Source organism: Neofelis nebulosa, chromosome 7 (assembly GCF_028018385.1).
Source record: "Neofelis nebulosa isolate mNeoNeb1 chromosome 7, mNeoNeb1.pri, whole genome shotgun sequence".
Classification (NCBI taxonomy): Eukaryota; Metazoa; Chordata; class Mammalia; order Carnivora; family Felidae; genus Neofelis; species Neofelis nebulosa.
In genome coordinates this window covers 120,632,326-120,652,221 of record NC_080788.1, presented here as the reverse complement: position 1 = coordinate 120,652,221, position 19,896 = coordinate 120,632,326, and the positions used below count along the sequence as shown (strand labels likewise).

Here is a 19,896-nt window from a genome sequence, read left to right as displayed (position 1 = left end):
CACAGTTAACTGAGTGGCACCACGGGATGCACCGTCCAGGCAGTTTTCACTTGGGTCTGAAGATCCCAGCCGGCAAGGACAGGAAGTCTTCTCCCCCAAATGGGTCAAAAGAGCCCAAATGTCCTCAGACTAGAGCAGACCTTGGGCGATCATGTTGCCCAGTGGCTTCCCCTTGGCTTGGTGCTAGCCTGTCATGAATTTTTTATTGGTCCATGGAGAAACGAAAATAAAGTCAATATGGTAAGGTTTCTGTCAAGTTAAGCTTTAGTCAAATGTTTCTTTTGACATTGAAATGTCTTTTATTTCATGGAATTATGGCGGTGATAATTGGTAGGGGTGTGTGTGTGTGTGTGTGTGTGTGTGTGTGTGTGTGTGAATTTCTTACTTACCTAAATAAAAAATTGACAACTTTATGTTTTTCCTCTACATTTGTTTCAAAACTTTACTGATCCACAAGATCCTAAAGTCTAGAGACAGCTGTTTTGGTTCATTGTGGCTGCTTTGCCAGGACTTCCCTGGAACAATCCCAGAGAGATAGCAACTTCTATTCTTGTGCCAGGAGAGTTCGAGAACCGCTATCCTTTGATGAAATCGAAGCAGCTCTTCCAAAGCTGAGTGGACACGACCTCTCCCAAAGGGCTGTGGTCCAAGAAAGTCACCTTCTCAGTGAACCTCTAGCTTGCCTCTGTCACCACCACGCTTGCCCTTAAGGGGGCACTGCTTCTTTAGACCACTCTGGGCAGAACATGATGCCACAGCCTTTTCTTGATGTCCCATAACCTGGGGCATACGAACAAGCTTTTGCTAACGGCTTGTGGTTCACTTAAAAGAAATGAGTACAAAGATAACACAAAGCCAGGCTACTGGGCTTACAGACTCCTCAGCTCACAGTCTGCACCCCACCCTAGATGCCTGTAGTCTTCGAAGTGCTGATGGCACGAGTGACCAGCCAGAGACCAAGGGACCTGTACCCCTGTTCACATGGTGGACCTCAGTGCCCCTCTCCAAGGACTGAGCTGGGGCTTATGAAGGGAGATGGCAATTTCCTTATAGGGGTACTTTCGGTGGAGGAGATAGAAACTATCAAAGAACCAGGGGCTTCCTCCTTTATTCTGGGAGCCTCTCAGACTGGGCAGAACTTTTCATTTCTGTCATTTACCCTCACATCCCCATCACAGCAGTAGATGACGATGGATTGGGTTCAGGAGACTCTGGTTGTTAAAATTTGTGTGAACACGAGATTGGGCACTTGGCCCTTGACCTATAAGGATGTGTGGTAGTAAAACAAAGTATTTGGGGAAGTCTTTTATTCTCCTTAGATAAATAAGAACTTTCAGGGGCTTGTCTAAAGTGTATCTAGCACTGGGGTGCCTGGGTGGCTCAGTTGGTTAAGCAGCTGACTTTAGCTCAGGTCATGATCTCGCAGTTCATGAGTTGGAGCCCCATGTCTGTGCTGACAGCTCAGAGCCTGGAGCCTGCTTCAGATTCTGTGTCTCCCTCTCTCTGCCCCTCCCCTGCTCATGTTCTGTCTCTCAAGAATAAATAAAAATGTTTAAAAATATAAAAATAAATAAATAGATAAATAAATAAATAAAGTGTATCTAGCACTTTTGTTGTTGTTGTTGTTCATGTGATTTTAAATTTGGGGCGTATTTTTCAACTTGTGACCATTTGTTTATATTTGCAAAGCAATCCCATGGCCTCACTGTTTCTCTTAGTCCTCACTGCAGCCCCTTGAGCTGGTATCACTATTCCCATTTTGCTAATGAGGAATTTGAGGCTCAGAGGAGCTAAATGACTTGCTCAAGACCATTCTTCTAGAAGAGGAAGAACTGACATCTGCCCGGCCTAATCCCGTTCTCTCTCCTTGGTACAGCCAGGTCCTATCTACAACTAGGGAATGCATGACTTTCTTTGTGGGCGGTGTTTTTTTCTTCTCTGCAACATTAACCTCTAGCCTTAGGATTTGGACTCAGGAATCTTGGGGCCATTAGCACTGAGTTCCATTAGAGAAACAAGTGACAGCAGCGACAACAATGACAACAAACCTCCAAGAAAGCATCCTTTGAGTTTCCACCTTGACCAGATTGGGGATCTCTTTGTTGGTCAAGTTCAAAACGGTGAAGAGCTGAGCAGAACATGAGCTACTCCCTTCATCTTTCTAAGGTGCTTTGTGATGATGGCACTGAGCTGAGCCGTGGCACCAGCCTGGTGCCACCAGGAGGAGACTCCCACCAACCCACCTGCTTGTTCTCTCTCTCTCAGGCACTCTCTGGGAAGCTATTGAAAGGATTGTGTTTTCTGCTGCAGCTGGTTGTGTTACTCTTCTCCTAGTAGTGAGGAGCAGGTGCCTGAGGCTTGGGCTCCCCATTCTGGCCCATTACATCTCCTAGAACTTCTCAAGTGGCTAACAGGACCTCTCTCCCACTCCAGACCCCAAATCCGGGAAGCAGGGTGAGGCATGGTTCATGCCCGTCAGAGTAAGGATTTGTTGCTGGTGGCCCTGGAAGGAAGAGCTGCATTAAAGCCTAAGGGAGCCAAGCTTTGAGCAAAGGGGCCTGGGGAAGGGTCAAACATTTCCTGGGGAAGCACTGGGGTGCTGGCCTCTGGCATCTCTCCTGATTGGGCTTCTGCCAGGGAAGGATAAGAGGAAGTTTGCTCATGGCCTAAGCACCCAGGGTCAACAAAACTGGAGTAGGGGCAGCAGAGGGAGAGGGTCCCAGGACCTTGGGCAAGGAATCCCAAGTAGGGTTGGGACCTACTGGGGGAAGGAGCACCCTCCAGGCCTGAGCAGATGCTTCTAGGCTGAGCTTCCATCGTGGTCTGGGCTGGTCTATTGGGTGGCACAGGAGTCAGGATGCTCTAGGTTGGAATCCTGGGGCCCAATCCCAATTTACCTGTTGTATAATCTTGGACTAGGAATTGCTCCCTCAGCTTCAATGGCCCCAGTGTGATCCCACTCGCCACAGTCCAGACACCATCATATACAGGTTCATATACATTGTGAAGTGATGGAATATTTACAATGGAGGCTGCTTTGTAGAATGGCCTGATAATAAACATATGAGTAACATGTTCACATTTGTGAGACAAACAACTCAAACGGTTAAGATGTCAAAGGACAGGAGCAGAAAGTTTTCAAGGCAGTAAATAGATCCATGAAGAACATGTCAACTCAGAAGTAATAAAGGAGAGAAAAGCAACAATGAAGTACCATTTTATCCTTAATTAACCAAGCATGAGAAATTAATAATACATTAGGATGTCGAGGGTGCCCTCTGAGTGGTACATTAATACCTTTGATAGAACCTTCTCTGAAAGCAAGGCACCAGTGTGCACCTAAAGCCAGACATGTTTAGAACCTTTGAGAGGGTCATTCTAGTCCACAGAATTAATCCTAAAATAATAGTCCTTTTTATTTTTTTATTTTCTATTTTTAAAAATTTTTTTTCAACGTTTTTTATTTATTTTTGGGACAGAGAGAGAGCATGAACGGGGGAGGGGCAGAGAGAGAGGGAGACACAGAATCGGAAACAGGCTCCAGGCTCCGAGCCGTCAGCCCAGAGCCTGACGCGGGGCTTGAACTCACGGACCGCGAGATCGTGACCTGGCTGAAGTCGGACGCTTAACCGACTGCGCCACCCAGGCACCCCAATAATAGTCCTTTTTAAATGTCTGTTATACATATTTTTCAAATATACAGAATAAAATAGTATAGTATAGCGAATCCATTGGGGCGCCTGGGTGGCTCGGTCGGTTAAACGTCCGACTTCGGCTCAGGTCATGATCTCACGGTCCGTGAGTTTGAGCCCCGCGTCGGACTCTGTGCTGACAGCTCAGAGCCTGGGGCCTGCTTCAGATTTTGTGTCTCCCTCTCTCTCTGCCCCTCTCCAGCTTGCATTCTGTCTGTCTGTCTCTATCTCTCTCTCTCTCTCAAAAATAAATAAAAACATTAGAAAGAAAGGGAATGTGCAAAGTATTTGAGGGGTGGGGGCAGGGGGATGATGAATTCGATTTTTTTTCTCCTTGAATATTGTTGTATTATTTGCACAATGAAAATAAATGAGAGGGATATTCTAGGCTCTGCCTCCCAAATCAATCTATGAATCAGCATTTGCTGGGCACGTAGTCCACAGGTAATTTGTGTTAAGGGTTGAATTATGAAATGGCAGGGGGTAGGCACAGGACTCAGTTGGGGGGCAGAGCTTGACTGCTAAGAGTCTCAAAGACTCTCAGAATGTCAGAGCCACAGGAGACCAGTCTAACAACTTCGTTTTGTAGTCGAGGGCCCTGAGGCTCAGAGAGGCTCTGACTCACCCAGAACAGCCCAGCAAAAGCCTAGCTATCCCTCGTAGGGATAGGCACTCCCATGGAACAAACTGGTGGACCTTACCTCACTCCCCCTACCTCAGGGCACCTCCATATCCCTGAGTCACTGCACATGGATGGAGAGAAGGCAGCCAAACAGAGAGCACTCTTCTAGTGCAGAGGGAGCGGGGTGGGTGGCCGGAGCGGGGACAGAGAGCACAGGGATGCTGCTTCTAGGTGGTAAACCCCTGTACCATGATTATCTCCACAGGACCCTGAGTGGGCTCAGCCAGACACAGCCCTCCCAGCAGCATGTGGGGTTGTCCCGGATGGTCCGGCTTAACCCAACCACCGCAGCCAGCGGTCAGCTCACCTCCAATGCCCTGCCCGCAGGGCCAGGCCTTGAGCGGAGGGATGGCACCCAGCAGGCGGCGTATCTGGACCACCCGTCATCCCCCTGGGGTAAGGATGCCCTGTCTCAAGGTCCTGGAAGAGCAGAGCATCTAAATTGCTGACCTTCCTCTCCACTCTCACAGAGGGGCTGAGTTTCAACTTGTCACTCATCCTCTCAGCCAATCAACCAACAGTCGTCAAATGCCTGCTTTGTGCCAGGCTCCAAGGGTCCCAAACCAGCTGATCGGAGACTTTGCCCCGTCACACGTCCTGCCTTTGCTTCCTTCATATCCAGCCATGAACCTCACCTCCCTGACCCTGTTCCTTCCACCTCATCCTTCCTGCAAAGCACAACCCTCCTGGACCAACCTGACCAGTTGCTTTCTTAGCACCCACAGCCGGGCCTCTGCTTTCTAGAGGAGACACCTGACCATCCCTGCAGGTTCATGCCTCTGCATATTCTGGTCATTGCCCAACAGTCCTTCCCCAGGTGCCTGCGCTCGCTCTCTCGCTCTCTCTCTCTCTCTCTCTCTTTTTCTGTCTCTCTCTCATCCCTCAGAGCAGCTACTCCAAGCTGCCCCCACTTCCCCGAGTGCCATCCCGTCAGCACATGGACCCCCTGCCACCCCTGGGAGAGCTCCTCACCTTCCTGCCTACCTGCCTCACCATGTGACCATGCACACCATGCCCTTACCTACACCTGTGCCTGAGCTGACCTCTTTTCTTTTTTTTTCCCATTTTAAAAGTTGAGGTGCAATTCATATAAAATTAACCATTTTAAAGTGGACGCATCAGTGAGTTTTAGTGGATTCATAATTTTGCACAACCACCACCACTATCTAATTCCAGAACTCTGTCATCACTCCAAAAGGAAGCCGCATGCCCATTAAGCCTCTTTCCCAAGCTCCAGCCCCGCTAGTCTACTTTATCTCTACAGATTTGCTTATCTTGGACATGCCGTAAACTGAGCCTGTCCGATATGTAGCCCTTTGTGACTTCGTGTAATGTTTTCGAGGTTTATCCCTGTCCATATTCGTTCCTCTTTTTAGTCCGTGACCACCTTTCTTACCATCTTGGAAAGGGGGGCGTCCACCTTCTTGATTCCTCTAGAACACTAGACCATCCCTTGCCTTCCCCCCCGCACCTCTCTCCTCCCTCTTCACGCTGTCTCCTCTCCCAGCCACTTCCCATCAGCAAATATACTTGGTCAGCTCTCCATGCTCACACCCTTGCACGGGCACACACACACACACACACACCCACTTCCCTTGGGCTTCCTCTCTATCTCTCCTCTCACCGGCTAGCTTCTTGAACACACGGTCTATGTAGACTTTTTAAACCTCCCTCCTCTACCCCTCTCCCTCTGGCTTCCCTCCCTGGGCTCCCCATGCTGAATGAACACCTCTCCTCTGTATTTGCACTGCCACCACCTGTGTTACAGAACCAGCTGGGACGGCCAAAGTGACCTCCCAACTGGTCACCCTGCCTCCCCTTCCACCTGTGCACTCCAGCTGGGAGGACATTAGCTCCCCACACTGATTCTGCTCTGGCAAGTCTGAGCTCGGTCGTTTCTCTCTGGCTGCTGGCTCAAAGCCCAGCTGCAGCATTTGCTAGCTGTGTGATTTGGGGCAACCCAACCTTCCCTGAGCCTCAGTTTCCATATCTGTAAAAGAGAAACGTTAGATTAGGAACAGTGCCAATGTTCAGTTATCTTAACCTACAGAAATGGCAATTTCTAGCGGATCAACCTAAAATAATACTCAGCCAAGAGGGATAAGAGCTAATTTGCCTAAAGCATGAGCTGAATGGTTGGCACTTTGGCGTCCCCCAATAGCTGTTGGACTGTGAGCTTCTCAAAGGTATTACCCTGCCCCCACTACGGGACCTTGCTTCCAGTAGGTACTTAGCAAATGCCCTTGGGATGGAGTCACCCTTGACCCCGTGGGCCTCTCTAAGCAGCCTCTGGAGGTCACAGCTGTGCCTCTCAGCCCTGCCCCCTGGACCCAAGCCCTCTCTCTGCAGGGCTGAACCTCACTGAGAAAATCAAGAAGATCAAGATCGTCTTCACTCCCACCATCTGCAAGCAGACTTGTGCCCGTGGGCACTGCTCCAACAGCTGTGAACGCGGCGACACCACCACCCTGTATAGCCAGGGTGGCCACGGGCATGACCCCAAGTCTGGCTTCCGAATCTGTGAGTCCCTTCCCCCTGAGATGGCTCCCAGGCCCTGGGAGGGGACAGGGTGGCCAGAGTGACAGGCTTGCCTTGGGCAGGAGCCCAGGCCTCCTGCAGGAAGGAAGCCCACTGCTCTCCTCCTGTGGCTTCTGTGAGTTGTTCCCAGTCACACAGAGTGCCGAGTCCTCACCCAGCTCTGTCACAGCCAGGCTGTGCGACTCTAGGCAAGTCACATAACTTTCCTGAGTCCATGTTTCCTCCACAGAGAAGTTAAGGGAGTTCGTAGTGCCACTGCCCTCCTGTCCCCCAGGTTTCGGTGGAGGGGGGAGGGGTCCCACCGTACAGTGGGGTCTAGGAAAGGCGTGCAAGGGCTCTTTAGAAAGGCAAGGGCTGGATGGGGCGCCTGGGTGGCGCAGTCGGTTAAGCGTCCGACTTCAGCCAGGTCACGATCTCGCGGTCCGTGAGTTCGAGCCCCGCGTCAGGCTCTGGGCTGATGGCTCGGAGCCTGGAGCCTGTTTCCGATTCTGTGTCTCCCTCTCTCTCTGCCCCTCCCCCGTTCATGCTCTGTCTCTCTCTGTCCCAAAAATAAAAAAAAAAAAAAAAAAAAATGTTGGAAAAAAAGAAAGGCAAGGGCTGGTTATTGTCTACCCTTCTTCATTCCCGGCCTTCTGGGAAGTCCCTGCATTTCAGGGTGTGCCGGACTCCCCAAGCCACCCAGATTTGGGTTCCTGCTCCCCCTGCTTCCCTGTGATCACCCGCCAGCCGTATGGTGGGTGCTGCTGTGTTCTTCTACCAGCAGTCACCTTGAGGTCAATGTTACAGATTTCTGCCAGATCCCCTGCCTGAACGGAGGCCGCTGCATCGGCAGGGATGAGTGCTGGTGCCCCACCAACTCCACTGGGAAGTTCTGCCACCTGCCAGCCCCGAATCTGGACAGGGGGCCTCCCGAGAGGGGCTCCCGCCACAAGGCCCTGCTGGAAGGCCCCTTGAGGCAGTCCACCTTCACATTGCCTCTCTCCAACCAGCTGGGTGAGTGCGAGACTCGGGGTGCACTGGGTAAGGACACAGGGGTGCTGGTCCTGTGGTGGAGGGCAGGGAAACTGACTCTGGTCAAACCTCCCTCCTTCTCGGTTTGACTTCCCTCCCCCGGGGCTCGGTTTCACTTGCTAAACTTCTCTTTGCCCTTCCTCTGAATTCATCAATATATATATATTTTTTTGCCTTTGCCCCCTACTGGGTGCTATGGGTGTAGGAGTATAAGGGCAGGGGCCTGCCTTCAGGGAACAATAGAGGCGGGCTGGATAGGAGAGAGAATATCATCATAAAACATTTCATTTCCCCTGCCTTCCATTATCAGGTACCAGGTAAAGGGTAGCCAAAAATGCAGACTACTATAGGAGGTCAGCAGATAGAGAGCCCCCTGACTGTGCTCAGGAAAGCCATTAAACAATGGAGAGCCTTTGACTAGGCAGAGAGGGTGGGAGGGGTTCCCCTGCAGAAGGGCCAGCCCGTGACCACATGTGTGGAGGTGGGGCCCTGCAGGGTCAGTTGGGCTGGAATTCAGGGGTTGTATAGGATTGTGGGGGGAGCTAGAATCCAGAGAGGTACTTTGGTGGTTGATAATGAAGGTCCTTCATTGGAAGGTGCAGAGTGAAGGAGTTTGTGCCCCGTCCTGTCCTCGCTGGGGAGTGGTCCCGGGGTTTGAGCAGAGAGTGAAGAAACGGAAGGAGAATTTGGGGGAGACATACAGCCAGTGGCCTGCACGGCCCAGGGGTGGTGGGCCCTCTTCAGAAGGCGGGTCCCTGTTTTCCGGCTCTGACCCAGCCCCTGTGCCCAGCCTCCGTGAACCCCTCCTTGGTGAAGGTGCACATTCACCACCCGCCGGAGGCCTCTGTGCAGGTCCACCAGGTGGCACGGGTGCGGGGCGAGGCCCCGGAGGAGAACAGCGTGGAGACCAGACCCTCGCCCCGGCTCCCCGCCAGCCCCCGCCACAGCCACTGGGACAGCAACAGCATCCCCGCCCGGTCTGGAGAGGCCCCTCAGCCCCCGCCCCCAGCAGCACCCAGGTCTCCGGGACTGCTGGGCCGCTGTTATCTGAGCTCTGTGAACGGACAGGTGAGAATGCATCCCCTGCCTCAGCCCGGAGGGCTTCCAGAATAGCGACTGCCCCTCATTCTGCCCCTTTTCCTTCTCTGTCTCCTCTTCGTCCTGTAGAATGGATATGTGCAGTCTTCTATTCCCCGTACGGGAAAGCTCAGGGCATAAAATTGCCCGAGTGAGGAGAGGGCTCCTTACTACCTGGGCTCCACAGGATACTTGTCAGTGCCAGGCCTGCCGAAGAGGACCCAAAAGAGTCCCCCTCTGGAAGGACATCGGCATCCTCTGTTCCCAGTAAATCCTGGCCTCTCCTGGAGCTGAGCCTAGGACTCCCGGTGCATGAACAGTAGGGCTGTTAGGTCCAGACAAGAAAGAGTTTGGTATTCAGTTGAGATTGGGGCCACAGAGGTGGGGAATTAGAAAAGGCAGGTTAAACCCTAAAGCCTTGGGGGTAAAAGATGAGAGACACTTCATCCCCGCCCCCCCCCCCCCCCCTGGAGGCATCCGTAGTCAGTGATGGGAAATCAGGTGAGTTTTTCTGAGTCTAGGCATCTAAAACTATGGGGCAAGCCAGACCCAGGATGGTTTTTGTTGGGGATGCATTTTGGTGTTTCCAGAACCCCCTCCTGGGGTTAGGGAACTGGAGGCGGTAGGAAGTAGCCAAGGGATAGAGACTCTGAGTCCCTAGATCCTCCTTGACCTCTCAACATGTAGTGTCCCTGAGCCTAGACCCTGTTCATGGGGAAGGCCTGCATGGTGGGTGACCCTATAGTTCCCTGGAGTTTGATGGAGGAAAACCCATCTTTTGGGACCCTCTGTGGGCTGGGGGCACGGAAGGGGGCAGTTTGCAGGCCTGCACAGAGCAGATCTTTTCTTTTCTGGGTGTGCCCTGCCCCCAAGTTTAGGGTTTGGTAGAATAGACTGCAGGTCTCTTTGTTTTCTGCCGGGACATCATCTGACTCTCTTCTCTCCTCCCTCGGGTGGAGGCATCCTGTAGCAGGAAATTGGGGTTGAGCTCCTGTCTGGGGTTTTCCTGGGACATTTCTGTGCACGGCAGGGAAGGGTTTGATGGGTGTCCACGGTCTCTTTTCCAGTGTGCCAACCCCTTGCTGGAGCTGACTGCCCAAGAGGATTGCTGTGGCAGTGTGGGAGCCTTCTGGGGGGTGACCTCGTGTGTCCCGTGCCCACCCAGACCAGGTGAGTGCTAGGTGCCAGGGTCTGGGGTGAAGCTTTCCCAAGGCCTGGCCTTCACTTCATCTCCCATCGGGGTCTCAGAGGCCAGGCAGGTAGAACAGGCTGGTAAACTGGGCAGGCTTTCCAGATCTGCTCTGAGGGTGCTTCTGGCTGGTGGCTGAGGCTCCCGACAGCACATGCAGCCTGGACTGCCTGCTCTATCTGATTGCCTGGGAGGGGTTCCTCCCTCTTGCTAGCTGTTCTTGCTCAGACTTTAAGGATCCTGTCCCATACTGGGCCCCCTTCTACCCCTCGGCCCCCTTCTACATACCTACCTGCCCACGTATCAGGGGCCCAGTGATCTTGACTTAGTGACTCAGCGTTTCCCTCATTCTTTCCTTGATGGGGCCTCCAGGACTCGTCTTCACCGCCTTGCTTCCTGTCTCTCCAACCCAGTCCGGGTTGAGTGTCTGTCCCAGAATGCCCTCTGCCTTGGGATATGGGACACCCAGTTCCCTGCCCTCTTTCGGATGGTGGGCAAACCTAACATGTATTCATTCGTTCGTTGATTCGTTCACTTATTCAGCAAATGCTCACCAGGTGCCTTGTGTGGGCCAAGCACAGAGGCTTTTGGAGTCAGCAAAAGGCCCATTCATGCTGCTCTCATAGACATCTACCTTACAACTGGGAGGTGGGTGATGAGGTGCCCGTGCCTGAGTATGGCTTCTGCCCGCTCAGCCCGTCTTCTCCCTCCAGACCCCACTCCTGGGCCTGGGCCCAGGCCTGGCATGTATTTCTTTTGCCTGTCAACAGTTGACTTGGTGGGTTGGCTCCGTAGGGGGTCTGGCCTGGAGCCTAAAGGTGGGAGGGACAGGGCTGTTCCTAACTTCAGACTTGGTTGTGGGGCAGTGACCGTATTTTCCAAATTAAAACTAAGTATGGGTGGTTTTGCAGTGCGATGGAACTTTTGGCAAAGCAGCAGAGGGTAGCATTCAGCTTCCGGGCTTGAGCGTGCAACTCATAGGTACCAGTCTCAGTTCTGCTGGCTGACCTCTTCTCTGCGCCGTCTCCAATCCGCACGATGAAGACAGTGATAGTCCCAGTAGGGCTGCTCTGGAGCGTAGAGGATGCGTGTCCTTAGCATTAGGTCAATAAACAGTAGCTGTTGTTATAATTGCTAAAAAGTATACCTCTAAAAAGGGAAAAGAGAATGGACACACGACACTGGCTCATGGTTGGGGGGCGGGGGGCGGGAGGTGGGCAGGGGCAAGGCCTTGACCTGCTCAGCATCTCCCCCTGCAGCTCACAGATCGGTTCACCCCTTTTCTTCTCCACCCCCTGCCCAACCCATTTCTGTTCCTTCTAGTTAGGCCCACCCTTGAGACTCCCGTATCCCACATTCCATTCAGTCAACAGATACTGACATTAACGAAGCACCCATCTGAAGCGTCCCTAGTGTGCAGGCCCTGGAAAGACAGTGGAGAATGAGGCAGAAGCAGTGCCTCCTTTCTCCAAGCTTACAGTCTGAGGTGTGGGGGGTATATACAGGTAGTGCTAACTAGACACATGTCAAGTGCTGTGGGAACACAGACGGCAGAACCGGGACCACTGATAGGTCCTATGGCACCTCTGTACAAATTAGAGGAAGGTTCTACTTCCATTTGTTCCAAACGGTCTTTACAAATACAAATCTAGGATGCCAGCGATTCTCGTAGATGTGGTGCTTTTGTGCAGTGCACAACCTGCACATCTGTTCCCTGTGCAGTAGAAGATCCTACCTCAAACTTATGGATCCGGCAAAGCTTCTTGTAGGAGGTGACATCCAGGATGAGAGCTGAAGAATTATTAGAGTAGACCAATAAGATGGGAAAGAGCTTAACAAACAACCCAAGGGAATTGCAGAGGCAGGTGAGACCAAGAGAGTGAGCGACATTTCCTAGAGCACAGCACACCCAAGTCTGTGCCCTCACCTCCTCCCTGGCCCGGTTAATGCCTCCCACCCCCTTCCCCCACTGTGTTCAGCACATCTCAGCAAGCTGGGCACCAGGGTGCAAACCCTAGAGTGTGAAGCATTCCAGCACACCAAGCAAGAAATAACAAAGACCAGGGAACGCAAACATTTAAAACACATTAAAGTGCAGCTGGGCATCGTATAGAGACAGGCTAAGACTGAGGAGCCTTGTGTGTGTTGACAGGGTGCCAGACTGAGCCTGGGGCTGCGGGTGGGGGATAGATGTTTCTCTAAGTAGGCATGACTAGCAGGCTACAGTGCAAGAGACAGCGGAAGAAAAGTTACGCTGCTGGGGTGGGTTTGGGAATGGTTGGCAAGACAGGCAGGACTTCGGTGTTCGAGAACATTCCCAGGCCCGGGGGCTTTGCCCCTCTGAGCCTCTACTTGTCTTCTGGTGAAATAAGGCTGTGTCCCTCGGGGAAGAGCTTTGTCATCCTGTTCATCTAGCAGGATCAGGGGGTGAGGGGAATAATAAAGCCAACAGCCAGGGAGCTATGTGAGTTCATGGCTTCCTCTAAGTCCTTTTGGCTTCTGAGGTTCCATGCTGGACGGTCAAAGTCTCCTGCAGAATGATGCTATTTCTGAGGAGGAAAAGAATTGCCTTGAAGTCTCATTTACATGACACAGACAAATCCCTTCTCTTCCGCAAAAATTCCTCTTTCTCCGGGAGATGGCTCGGCTCGGGGAGCCTAAGATCCCCTCCCTTCTCCCTCCACTCTGAGTGGCAGATACAGCTGACCTTCCAGGACCCAACCCCAGCCACGTCTTCCTAACCGTTGGGAGTTTTTCGAAGATTCTGCAGTTCCCCTGCTGGGTCCAAAGAGCACACAGCTCTCAAAAGCCACTTTGATTGAGGCCACATTTTTGAGTTTCTGTCTGAGAAAGACAGACATCTGGGTCGACTGGAAAGTTGGCCGCTGTCCCATCTGGCTTGGCATTGGCTGTGTCAACCCCAAGGCCCCTTTGCTCGGGCAGGCGTGGCTGGCACTCTGAGCTCCAGCTGTTTGCCGCGAGATGATCCGTCCATCCACCTGGCATGGGATGAGTTCACCTCAAAACCCAGGCCCCTCCCTGTACCTCCAGGGACTGCTGATTCTCTTGCTCTGCCCCTCAAGGAGTTCTGCATCTTTCCATCTTAAAAACAATAATAGTGGGGCGCCTGGGTGGCGCAGTCGGTTACGCGTCCGACTTCAGCCAGGTCACGATCTCGCGGTCCGTGAGTTCGAGCCCCGCGTCAGGCTCTGGGCTGATGGCTCGGAGCCTGGAGCCTGTTTCAGATTCTGTGTCTCCCTCTCTCTCTGCCCCTCCCCCGTTCATGCTCTGTCTCTCTCTGTCCCAAAAATAAATAAAAAATGTTGAAAAAAAAAAATTTAAAATTAAAAAAAAAAAAAAAAACAATAATAGTCACTGGATGCTGAACTTTTACCCTATGCACGTCTCTTCACTTGCCTGACCTCACCAAATTGTTGCAACCACCTTTGAGCTAAGAGTCTTTATCCCCACTTGACAAATGAAGCTCAGAGAGGGCTGAGGAACTTGTCCAAGGTCATGCAGCTAGGACAGGGGAGCAAGGCTTCACACCACAGAGTGATTCTCAGCTGACCAAGGTCTCCCTAATCATTCTGGGGAGGGTTAGGCCTGCCCAAAGACAGCAACACTCAGGACGTTTGACTAGGAGTTCACAGCCAAGAGGGGGCTGCCCAGGATTGTGTTTCATGAGTTATTTGTGCCCAAAGGACATCCCTCAAGAAGATTGGGATAGAATAGACAGGCAGGGCAGCTACCTGAAGCTCAGGCCTAAGGGTTCACGGAGATGCGTTAAAAGAATTGTCCCAGAGGGAAGCTGGTGGGATTGTTACCTGTGGTTCTTGGAGGGCTAAAGCCAATGTGAGGATGTTTCTGGTGAGCAGAGCTCAATTCGAAGCACAAGCAACAGCTTATTAAAAACTGCAGCTCATTGGGCGTGCCAGGGTGGCTCCGTCGGTTGATTTTGGTTGAGGCCATGATCCCAGGGTTGTGGGATCAAGCCCCGTGTCAGGCTCCACGCTGAGGGTGGAACCTGCTTGGGAGTTTCTCTCTTTCCCTCTGCCCCTCCCCCCAGCTTGTGTCCTCTCTCTCTCTCTCTCTCTCTCTCTCAAAAACAAAAACCCAAAAACCAAACCCCAAAACCGCAGTTTATCAAAACCCAACGATATAATGGGGTGTGCCCAGAAGAACTGAGCTCTCTGCCACAGAGAGTTTGGCTCCTAAGAACAGGTTCGTGGAAGGAGTTGGGAAAGGAAATTTATTTTTGAGGGAATGGAGGTTTACTATTTATGTCTGCAAATGTATTTGAAACCCTCAGTAGAAAGAAAGCTTTGGTTTGCCTGGGTTTTACCAGGGCCCTTGCCGCGGGGACTGCTTCAGGTGAGGCCAACCCCCGGAGAGGGTGGGTATGTGAGGGGACACAGGCAATTGGCAGGATTTGGGGCAGAGAGCACCAGAGGGCAAGTCACTGCAGCAACCTCGTTATCATCACCATCATCATTAGCAACCGTTTCTTTGGAGCACTTAGCAAGTGCCAGGCCCCGATGTTAAGTACTTCCTCATTCCGCCGCATCCTGACCCTGTCTCTGGGCGTTGGGTGTGACTGTCTTCATTTTCCAGAAGGGGAAATTGTGTGCCCGTGACTCGGGACCCCTGCCTCTAACCAGCCCGTAATCTTCCTCTCGTGTGGCCTCGTGTGCACTTGGCTTAGAGAATTTGTTCAACCAGAGGACCCCGGCTTAGGGAACAGCTGTGCTGGGGTGGGGCTCCTGTTCTCTGGGACTCCGGGTGAGACGCCCAGTCTCCTGCCCTAAAGAAATGGGATTTTTCAGAATTCCAGTTGTTGGGCTGACGAAAAAGCAGTGTCTCTCTGGCTCGGGGATGTTCTGAAAGCTTCTTCCAAGGGACTCGAGGCCTCCTGGGAGTTGTGCCTCAGCTCAAGTTAGCGCCCTCCTTACCCCAGAGCGGTGTCACCGACACGTGGCATCTCTGGCCTGGAGAGGTCCAGGGAGGGCTGTGGTGGGGTTGGCTGGAGTGGCGCCTGTCTGAGCCAAGGGTCTGACCAGACCCCTCTCTACCTCATTGCTTGCGGTAACCAAGATACCTTCTTTGGGTCTAGTGCTGCCCCAAGGAAGCAGTCAGAGCCCATCTTTGGGTGCGATTTCCACAATCCTTGAGGGGATCCATTAGGACCTCACCAAGCAGAAAATCTGGAATAACGAACATTATAATAATCACCAGTGTGTGACAAGTATCATGCTCGGGGTTTTGCACAACAGCATTCACAATAGCCCCAAGGAAGGAATTGTCTTCCACATTTTACCGATAACAAACTCAGAGAGGTTGAGTCATTTGCCCAAGTGTCTCCAGCCAATGAGGGGCAGCAGCCAGCTTGCTGTCCTTGAAACTGTGTTATGGAAGGAAGGAAGGGAGGAAGGGAGGGAGGGAGAGAGCATAGAGGGAGGGAGGGAGGGAGGGAGGGAAGGAAAGGAAGAGAGAGGAACTAAGTGTTGGGGAGCATCTGCAGGGACTTTGCTAGGCACGGTGCTAGCTTCAATGACACTGATTGTTTCAGTACAGTTGACCTTCACGAGCCATGACACGGAGTGTCTGTCCCCACCTGTGCAGATGAAAAAATTAAGACCGAAACAGGTTAAGAGATGTGTGCCAGGTCACACAGCTAGTCAGAGTAGAGCCAGGGATTCAGTGTGGGTCTGGCTGCCCCAGGACCCACACTCCTTTCACTGCTCTGGGGGAGCAGAAGTTTCTTTCCAGCTTACCCACCTGAGGTTTGCAAATGGAGTATTCAGCACCAATGCGCTCACATGCCCCGGTGCATCGAGCTTAGCCTCATCCAGGGTGTGTGTGTGTGTGTGTGTGCGTGTGTGTGTGTCCGTCTGTTCTCTGGCAGAAGCGTGTGTGGCCGGGCACCCTCCACAACTCCCTGCTGTGGTCATCTGTCATCACGGGCTGAGATCAGCGTGGCTTGTAAACAGCTCCGTGGCCAGACATATGTCTCCACCAACTCCTCCCTGAGCTCTGTCGTAGAGTCAGGGCCAAAACTGTCTCCAGCAATTAGTCGGTCCTGGTTGAGACCTCCTGGGGAGTCCCAGCAGCCAAGGGAGAGAGCCAGCGGGGCAGCGGCAGACTGCCGCCAGGGACCCCTCTGCTTCCTTCCCCGGTGTATGAGCCAGCTCAGGTGCGGTAGTGAGTAAACAGGGCTGGGGTCAGGGGCCCCAGAGATGGCAGGTTCTGGCCCCCAAGGCCCGGGTTTCCTTAGGCAGGAGGGGTACACACCTCCACTCTACAGGCTTCGTGGGCATTTTGTGATGCTCAGACTCCTTGGAGTTCAGGTTGATCCCGGCTGACCCCTCAGCAGCCGCTTGGGCTTTCTCAGGCCTAAGAGGCCCAACCTCAAGGTCACCGGCAGCTGCTCTCCACGTATCTCTGCGAAGCACCTGTGGGAAGCGTAGCTGAGCCTCTCGATTTCCAGACCTACCTCTCTCTGCTTTCCGACCCGCTGTCTTCCCCTCGTGTTGGCCGAGGGGCCATGAGGGGTAGTGCGGGTTCTTACCCATTGCCTTTACTGATTCTGCATGGCACTTCGGTTGTAGACCTTGTGGGGCATTTACCCAACATCTGAGTAGTTCTTCTGACCTCCATCTGGGTACCGCTGCCTTCGTTTTTCCCAGTCGCTCTCCTGGTCCCTTGTTTCAAGAAAAAGGGAAGAGAGGTTTCCAAGAAGGGTGATATATTTCCTGATGGACACACATCTCCCTGTAGCCTGCGGACCCTAGGATTCCTGACCTAGATAATTCCTGAGGCTTGTCATGAGTTCATGCATTTATTTATTTGGAGGCAGTAGAGAGGAATGGTTCAGAATTTATCCTCTGGAGGCAGACGGCCTGCGTTCATAATCCCAGCACCACCCACCAGCTGGGAGACCTGGGGCCTGTTTCCTGACCTCTCTGGACCTCAGTTTGCTCATCCATAAAATGGGGACAATATCAGTAAGTCCCCTCAAGGGCTGTTATGAGGATCAAATAAGTTAATACACGTAAGGACTTTATAACAAAGCCTGGCCCATCGTAAGTGCCATTTTAGTGTTTGCTATTATTAGTCATCCCACTTTGACTGAGTGCCTCTAGTGTTCCGCGTGCTGTGCTTGGCTCTAGAGACATGGCAACAATAAGACAGGGTCCCTGAACTCAAGGAGCTTACACTTCAGCGGGGGAGATGGGCAAGCAAACAGGCGGTCGCAACAAAGCATTTTAAGTGTCAAGAAAAAGGAAGGCCTGAGTGTGTTGAGAGCACTTGGGAGGCAACCTAGGGTGGGTGGCAGGGGTGGTGGCGCCTGCCCTCCCCCCTCACCATGAATCACAGCTCACTGGCTGCCAAGATCACTCCTGGAGCCGCAGGTGGGTGCTGGGTTCCACCTGAGCCAAGGTTCTCCCTTCCACATGGCTGTCTAAACTTCAGCCTTCTAGGGGTGCCTGGGTGGCTCAGTCGGTTAAGCATCCGACTCTTGGTTTCAGCTCAGGCCGTGATCTCACAGGTCGTGAGATTGAGCCCCACATCGGGCTCTGCGCTGACAACCCGGAACCTGCTTGGGATTCTTTCTTTCTTTCTTTCTTTCTTTCTTTCTTTCTTTCTTTCTTTCTTTCTTTCTTTCTTTCTTTCTTTCTTTCTTTCTTTCTTTCTTTCATCATCTATCTCAAAATAAGTAAATTAAAAAAATAAACTTCAGCCTTCTATCCCCCCCCCCCCCCCCACTAGATTGAAACTGACTTTTCTAGATTGGATGCTGCACTTGCTCTTACAGAAGCTCGTAGGTGGCCTCTGTGAGGTGTGGAGACAGGTCTCGGGGCCCTCTTTGGGATCAGGTCGGGGTTGCTGGCAAAATGGGAGTTTCACCAGGGACAGCGGCTTTGAAATGCATTCCTCCCCAGAAGCCTGCCTTCACAGATGCTTATCCATCCAACAGTTTCTCTTTCCTCCTCCTCCTCCTCCTCCTCCTCCTCCTCCTCCTCCTCCTCTTCCTTCTTCTTCTTCTTCTTTAACATGCATTTATTTTTGAGAGGGAAAGAGATGGAGCGTGAGCAGGGGAGGGGCAGGGAGAGGGGGAGACACAGAATCCGAAGCAGGCTCCAGGCTCTGAGCTGTCAGCACAGAGCCTGATTCAGGGCTTGAACTGACAAACTGCCAGATCATGACATGACCTAAAGTTGGATGCTTAACCTAACCGACTGAGCCGTCCAGGCGCCCCCAACAGTTTCTCTTAAGGCCAGCAAGAGGGCAGAGCCCTCTGGAAAAGAAATCACTTTATAAGAAAAGCACATGAATCTGGACGAATGAATGAACACAGCTTTCTCAGTTGCCACCTTCCCCAGGTTCTCGCGGTGCCCTGAAGGTGCCCGCTGTTGTTCCACCCTGGTTCCTGGCTTTAATCCCAGCTCGGACCACTCATCTCCCACTCGCTGAGAAAGCGGGGTCCTTCTGCCTCACGATTCCCCCCCTGACATCTTGGTGCCACCCTGGCCCCCTGGCCCCTCTCTCCTGCCCGCTTTCAGCAGAGCGGCACGCGAGGGATGTGGCCTTCGCAGCCAGAGGCTTGGGTTCAACCGCTACTCGGCCCCCTCTGAGCTACGCTTTCCTAATCTGTAAAATGGGGATAATGCTCCCTGCCTTGCAGGTCATTGTGTGGGAAACAGGATTCTATGTACCAGTGGCCTTGCAGCTCCAAAGCCCCGTCCAGATGTTCTGGCATCGGCCTTGCATTATTCTTTCCCACCTTCTGCTCCTCATAATGGTTGCAGGCTGCATCTAATCAGCTTGCTTTCTGAGTTTCTCCAAACAACTTCCCCTCTCCCTTTCCTCCTCCCTGTCCTCAGCCGATGCCACCGGGCCCCCTGCCAGGGGCGCTAACGTTTCCCAACCTCACTCCCATCCCTCTGTCTCAATAGCGGCGTGTTCAGAATCCTCATTTATCTCCACTGGGCCGCAGCCCAGTCCCCACCGTGGAACGACCTGTCAACCCTGAGCAAGACTGTCGTCCACAGTGGGAAAAGATTTTACAAATTCCACTGACGATTTTTTTGAATGTGAAAAAAAAAAATTAAGCTTTACTAATTTATATCCTTGCTTGGTCTGTATGGCAGACTGTGGGACGTCGTGTTTGGCCTGTGGAGTGTCCTCAGGGAAGAGAAGGTTCCAGAAAAACATGGCACCTCCTCTTGTTTGTGTCTGGCCTATCACAACACGTAACCCACAACAGTGCTGGGTTTACGGGGTCTTTCAATTATGTTGTCAGGTTTTAACGAAAACAACCCTCGCCACGGGGAGAAGTGACTCTAAAAAAAATTCCTGCAAAGAAACAGGATTCAAAATAATACTGATAGCGTAATCGCCAAGTAATGATTTTTTTTTTTAATTCAATGCTGCCGCTTCTCCTCTGACATGTAATCAACCATGTTCCAAAGTAAAAATGATCAGGACCTCTTAGACATGACCCAAAACGGACCCCAGAGTCCAAATGATCAAGAAGGCTGTATGAAATAATATATCGTTAATAACAGACTTTGCCCTGGGGGCGCCTGAGTGGCTCCATTGGTTAAGAGTCCGACTCTTGATTGTGGCTCAGGTCATGATCTCACAGTTGTGAGATGGAGTCCCTCATGGGGCTCCTTGCTGGGCGCGGAGTCTGCTTGGGATTC

At 52.3% G+C, this 19,896-nt stretch overlaps 1 protein-coding gene across 3 annotated transcripts in view; it reads left to right on the top strand.

Moving 5' to 3' along the window:
* LTBP2 (latent transforming growth factor beta binding protein 2) overlaps positions 1–19,896 on the top strand; it is a 106,308-nt gene that overhangs the window by 46,006 nt on the left and 40,406 nt on the right. For all 3 annotated transcript variants that reach the window (XM_058739665.1, XM_058739664.1, XM_058739666.1), the window contains exons 4-8: positions 4,580–4,770; positions 6,724–6,894; positions 7,699–7,905; positions 8,714–8,991; positions 10,068–10,170. In XM_058739665.1, the coding sequence (XP_058595648.1) occupies positions 4,580–4,770; positions 6,724–6,894; positions 7,699–7,905; positions 8,714–8,991; positions 10,068–10,170 (950 nt within the window). The remainder of the gene's footprint in view (positions 1–4,579; positions 4,771–6,723; positions 6,895–7,698; positions 7,906–8,713; positions 8,992–10,067; positions 10,171–19,896) is intronic.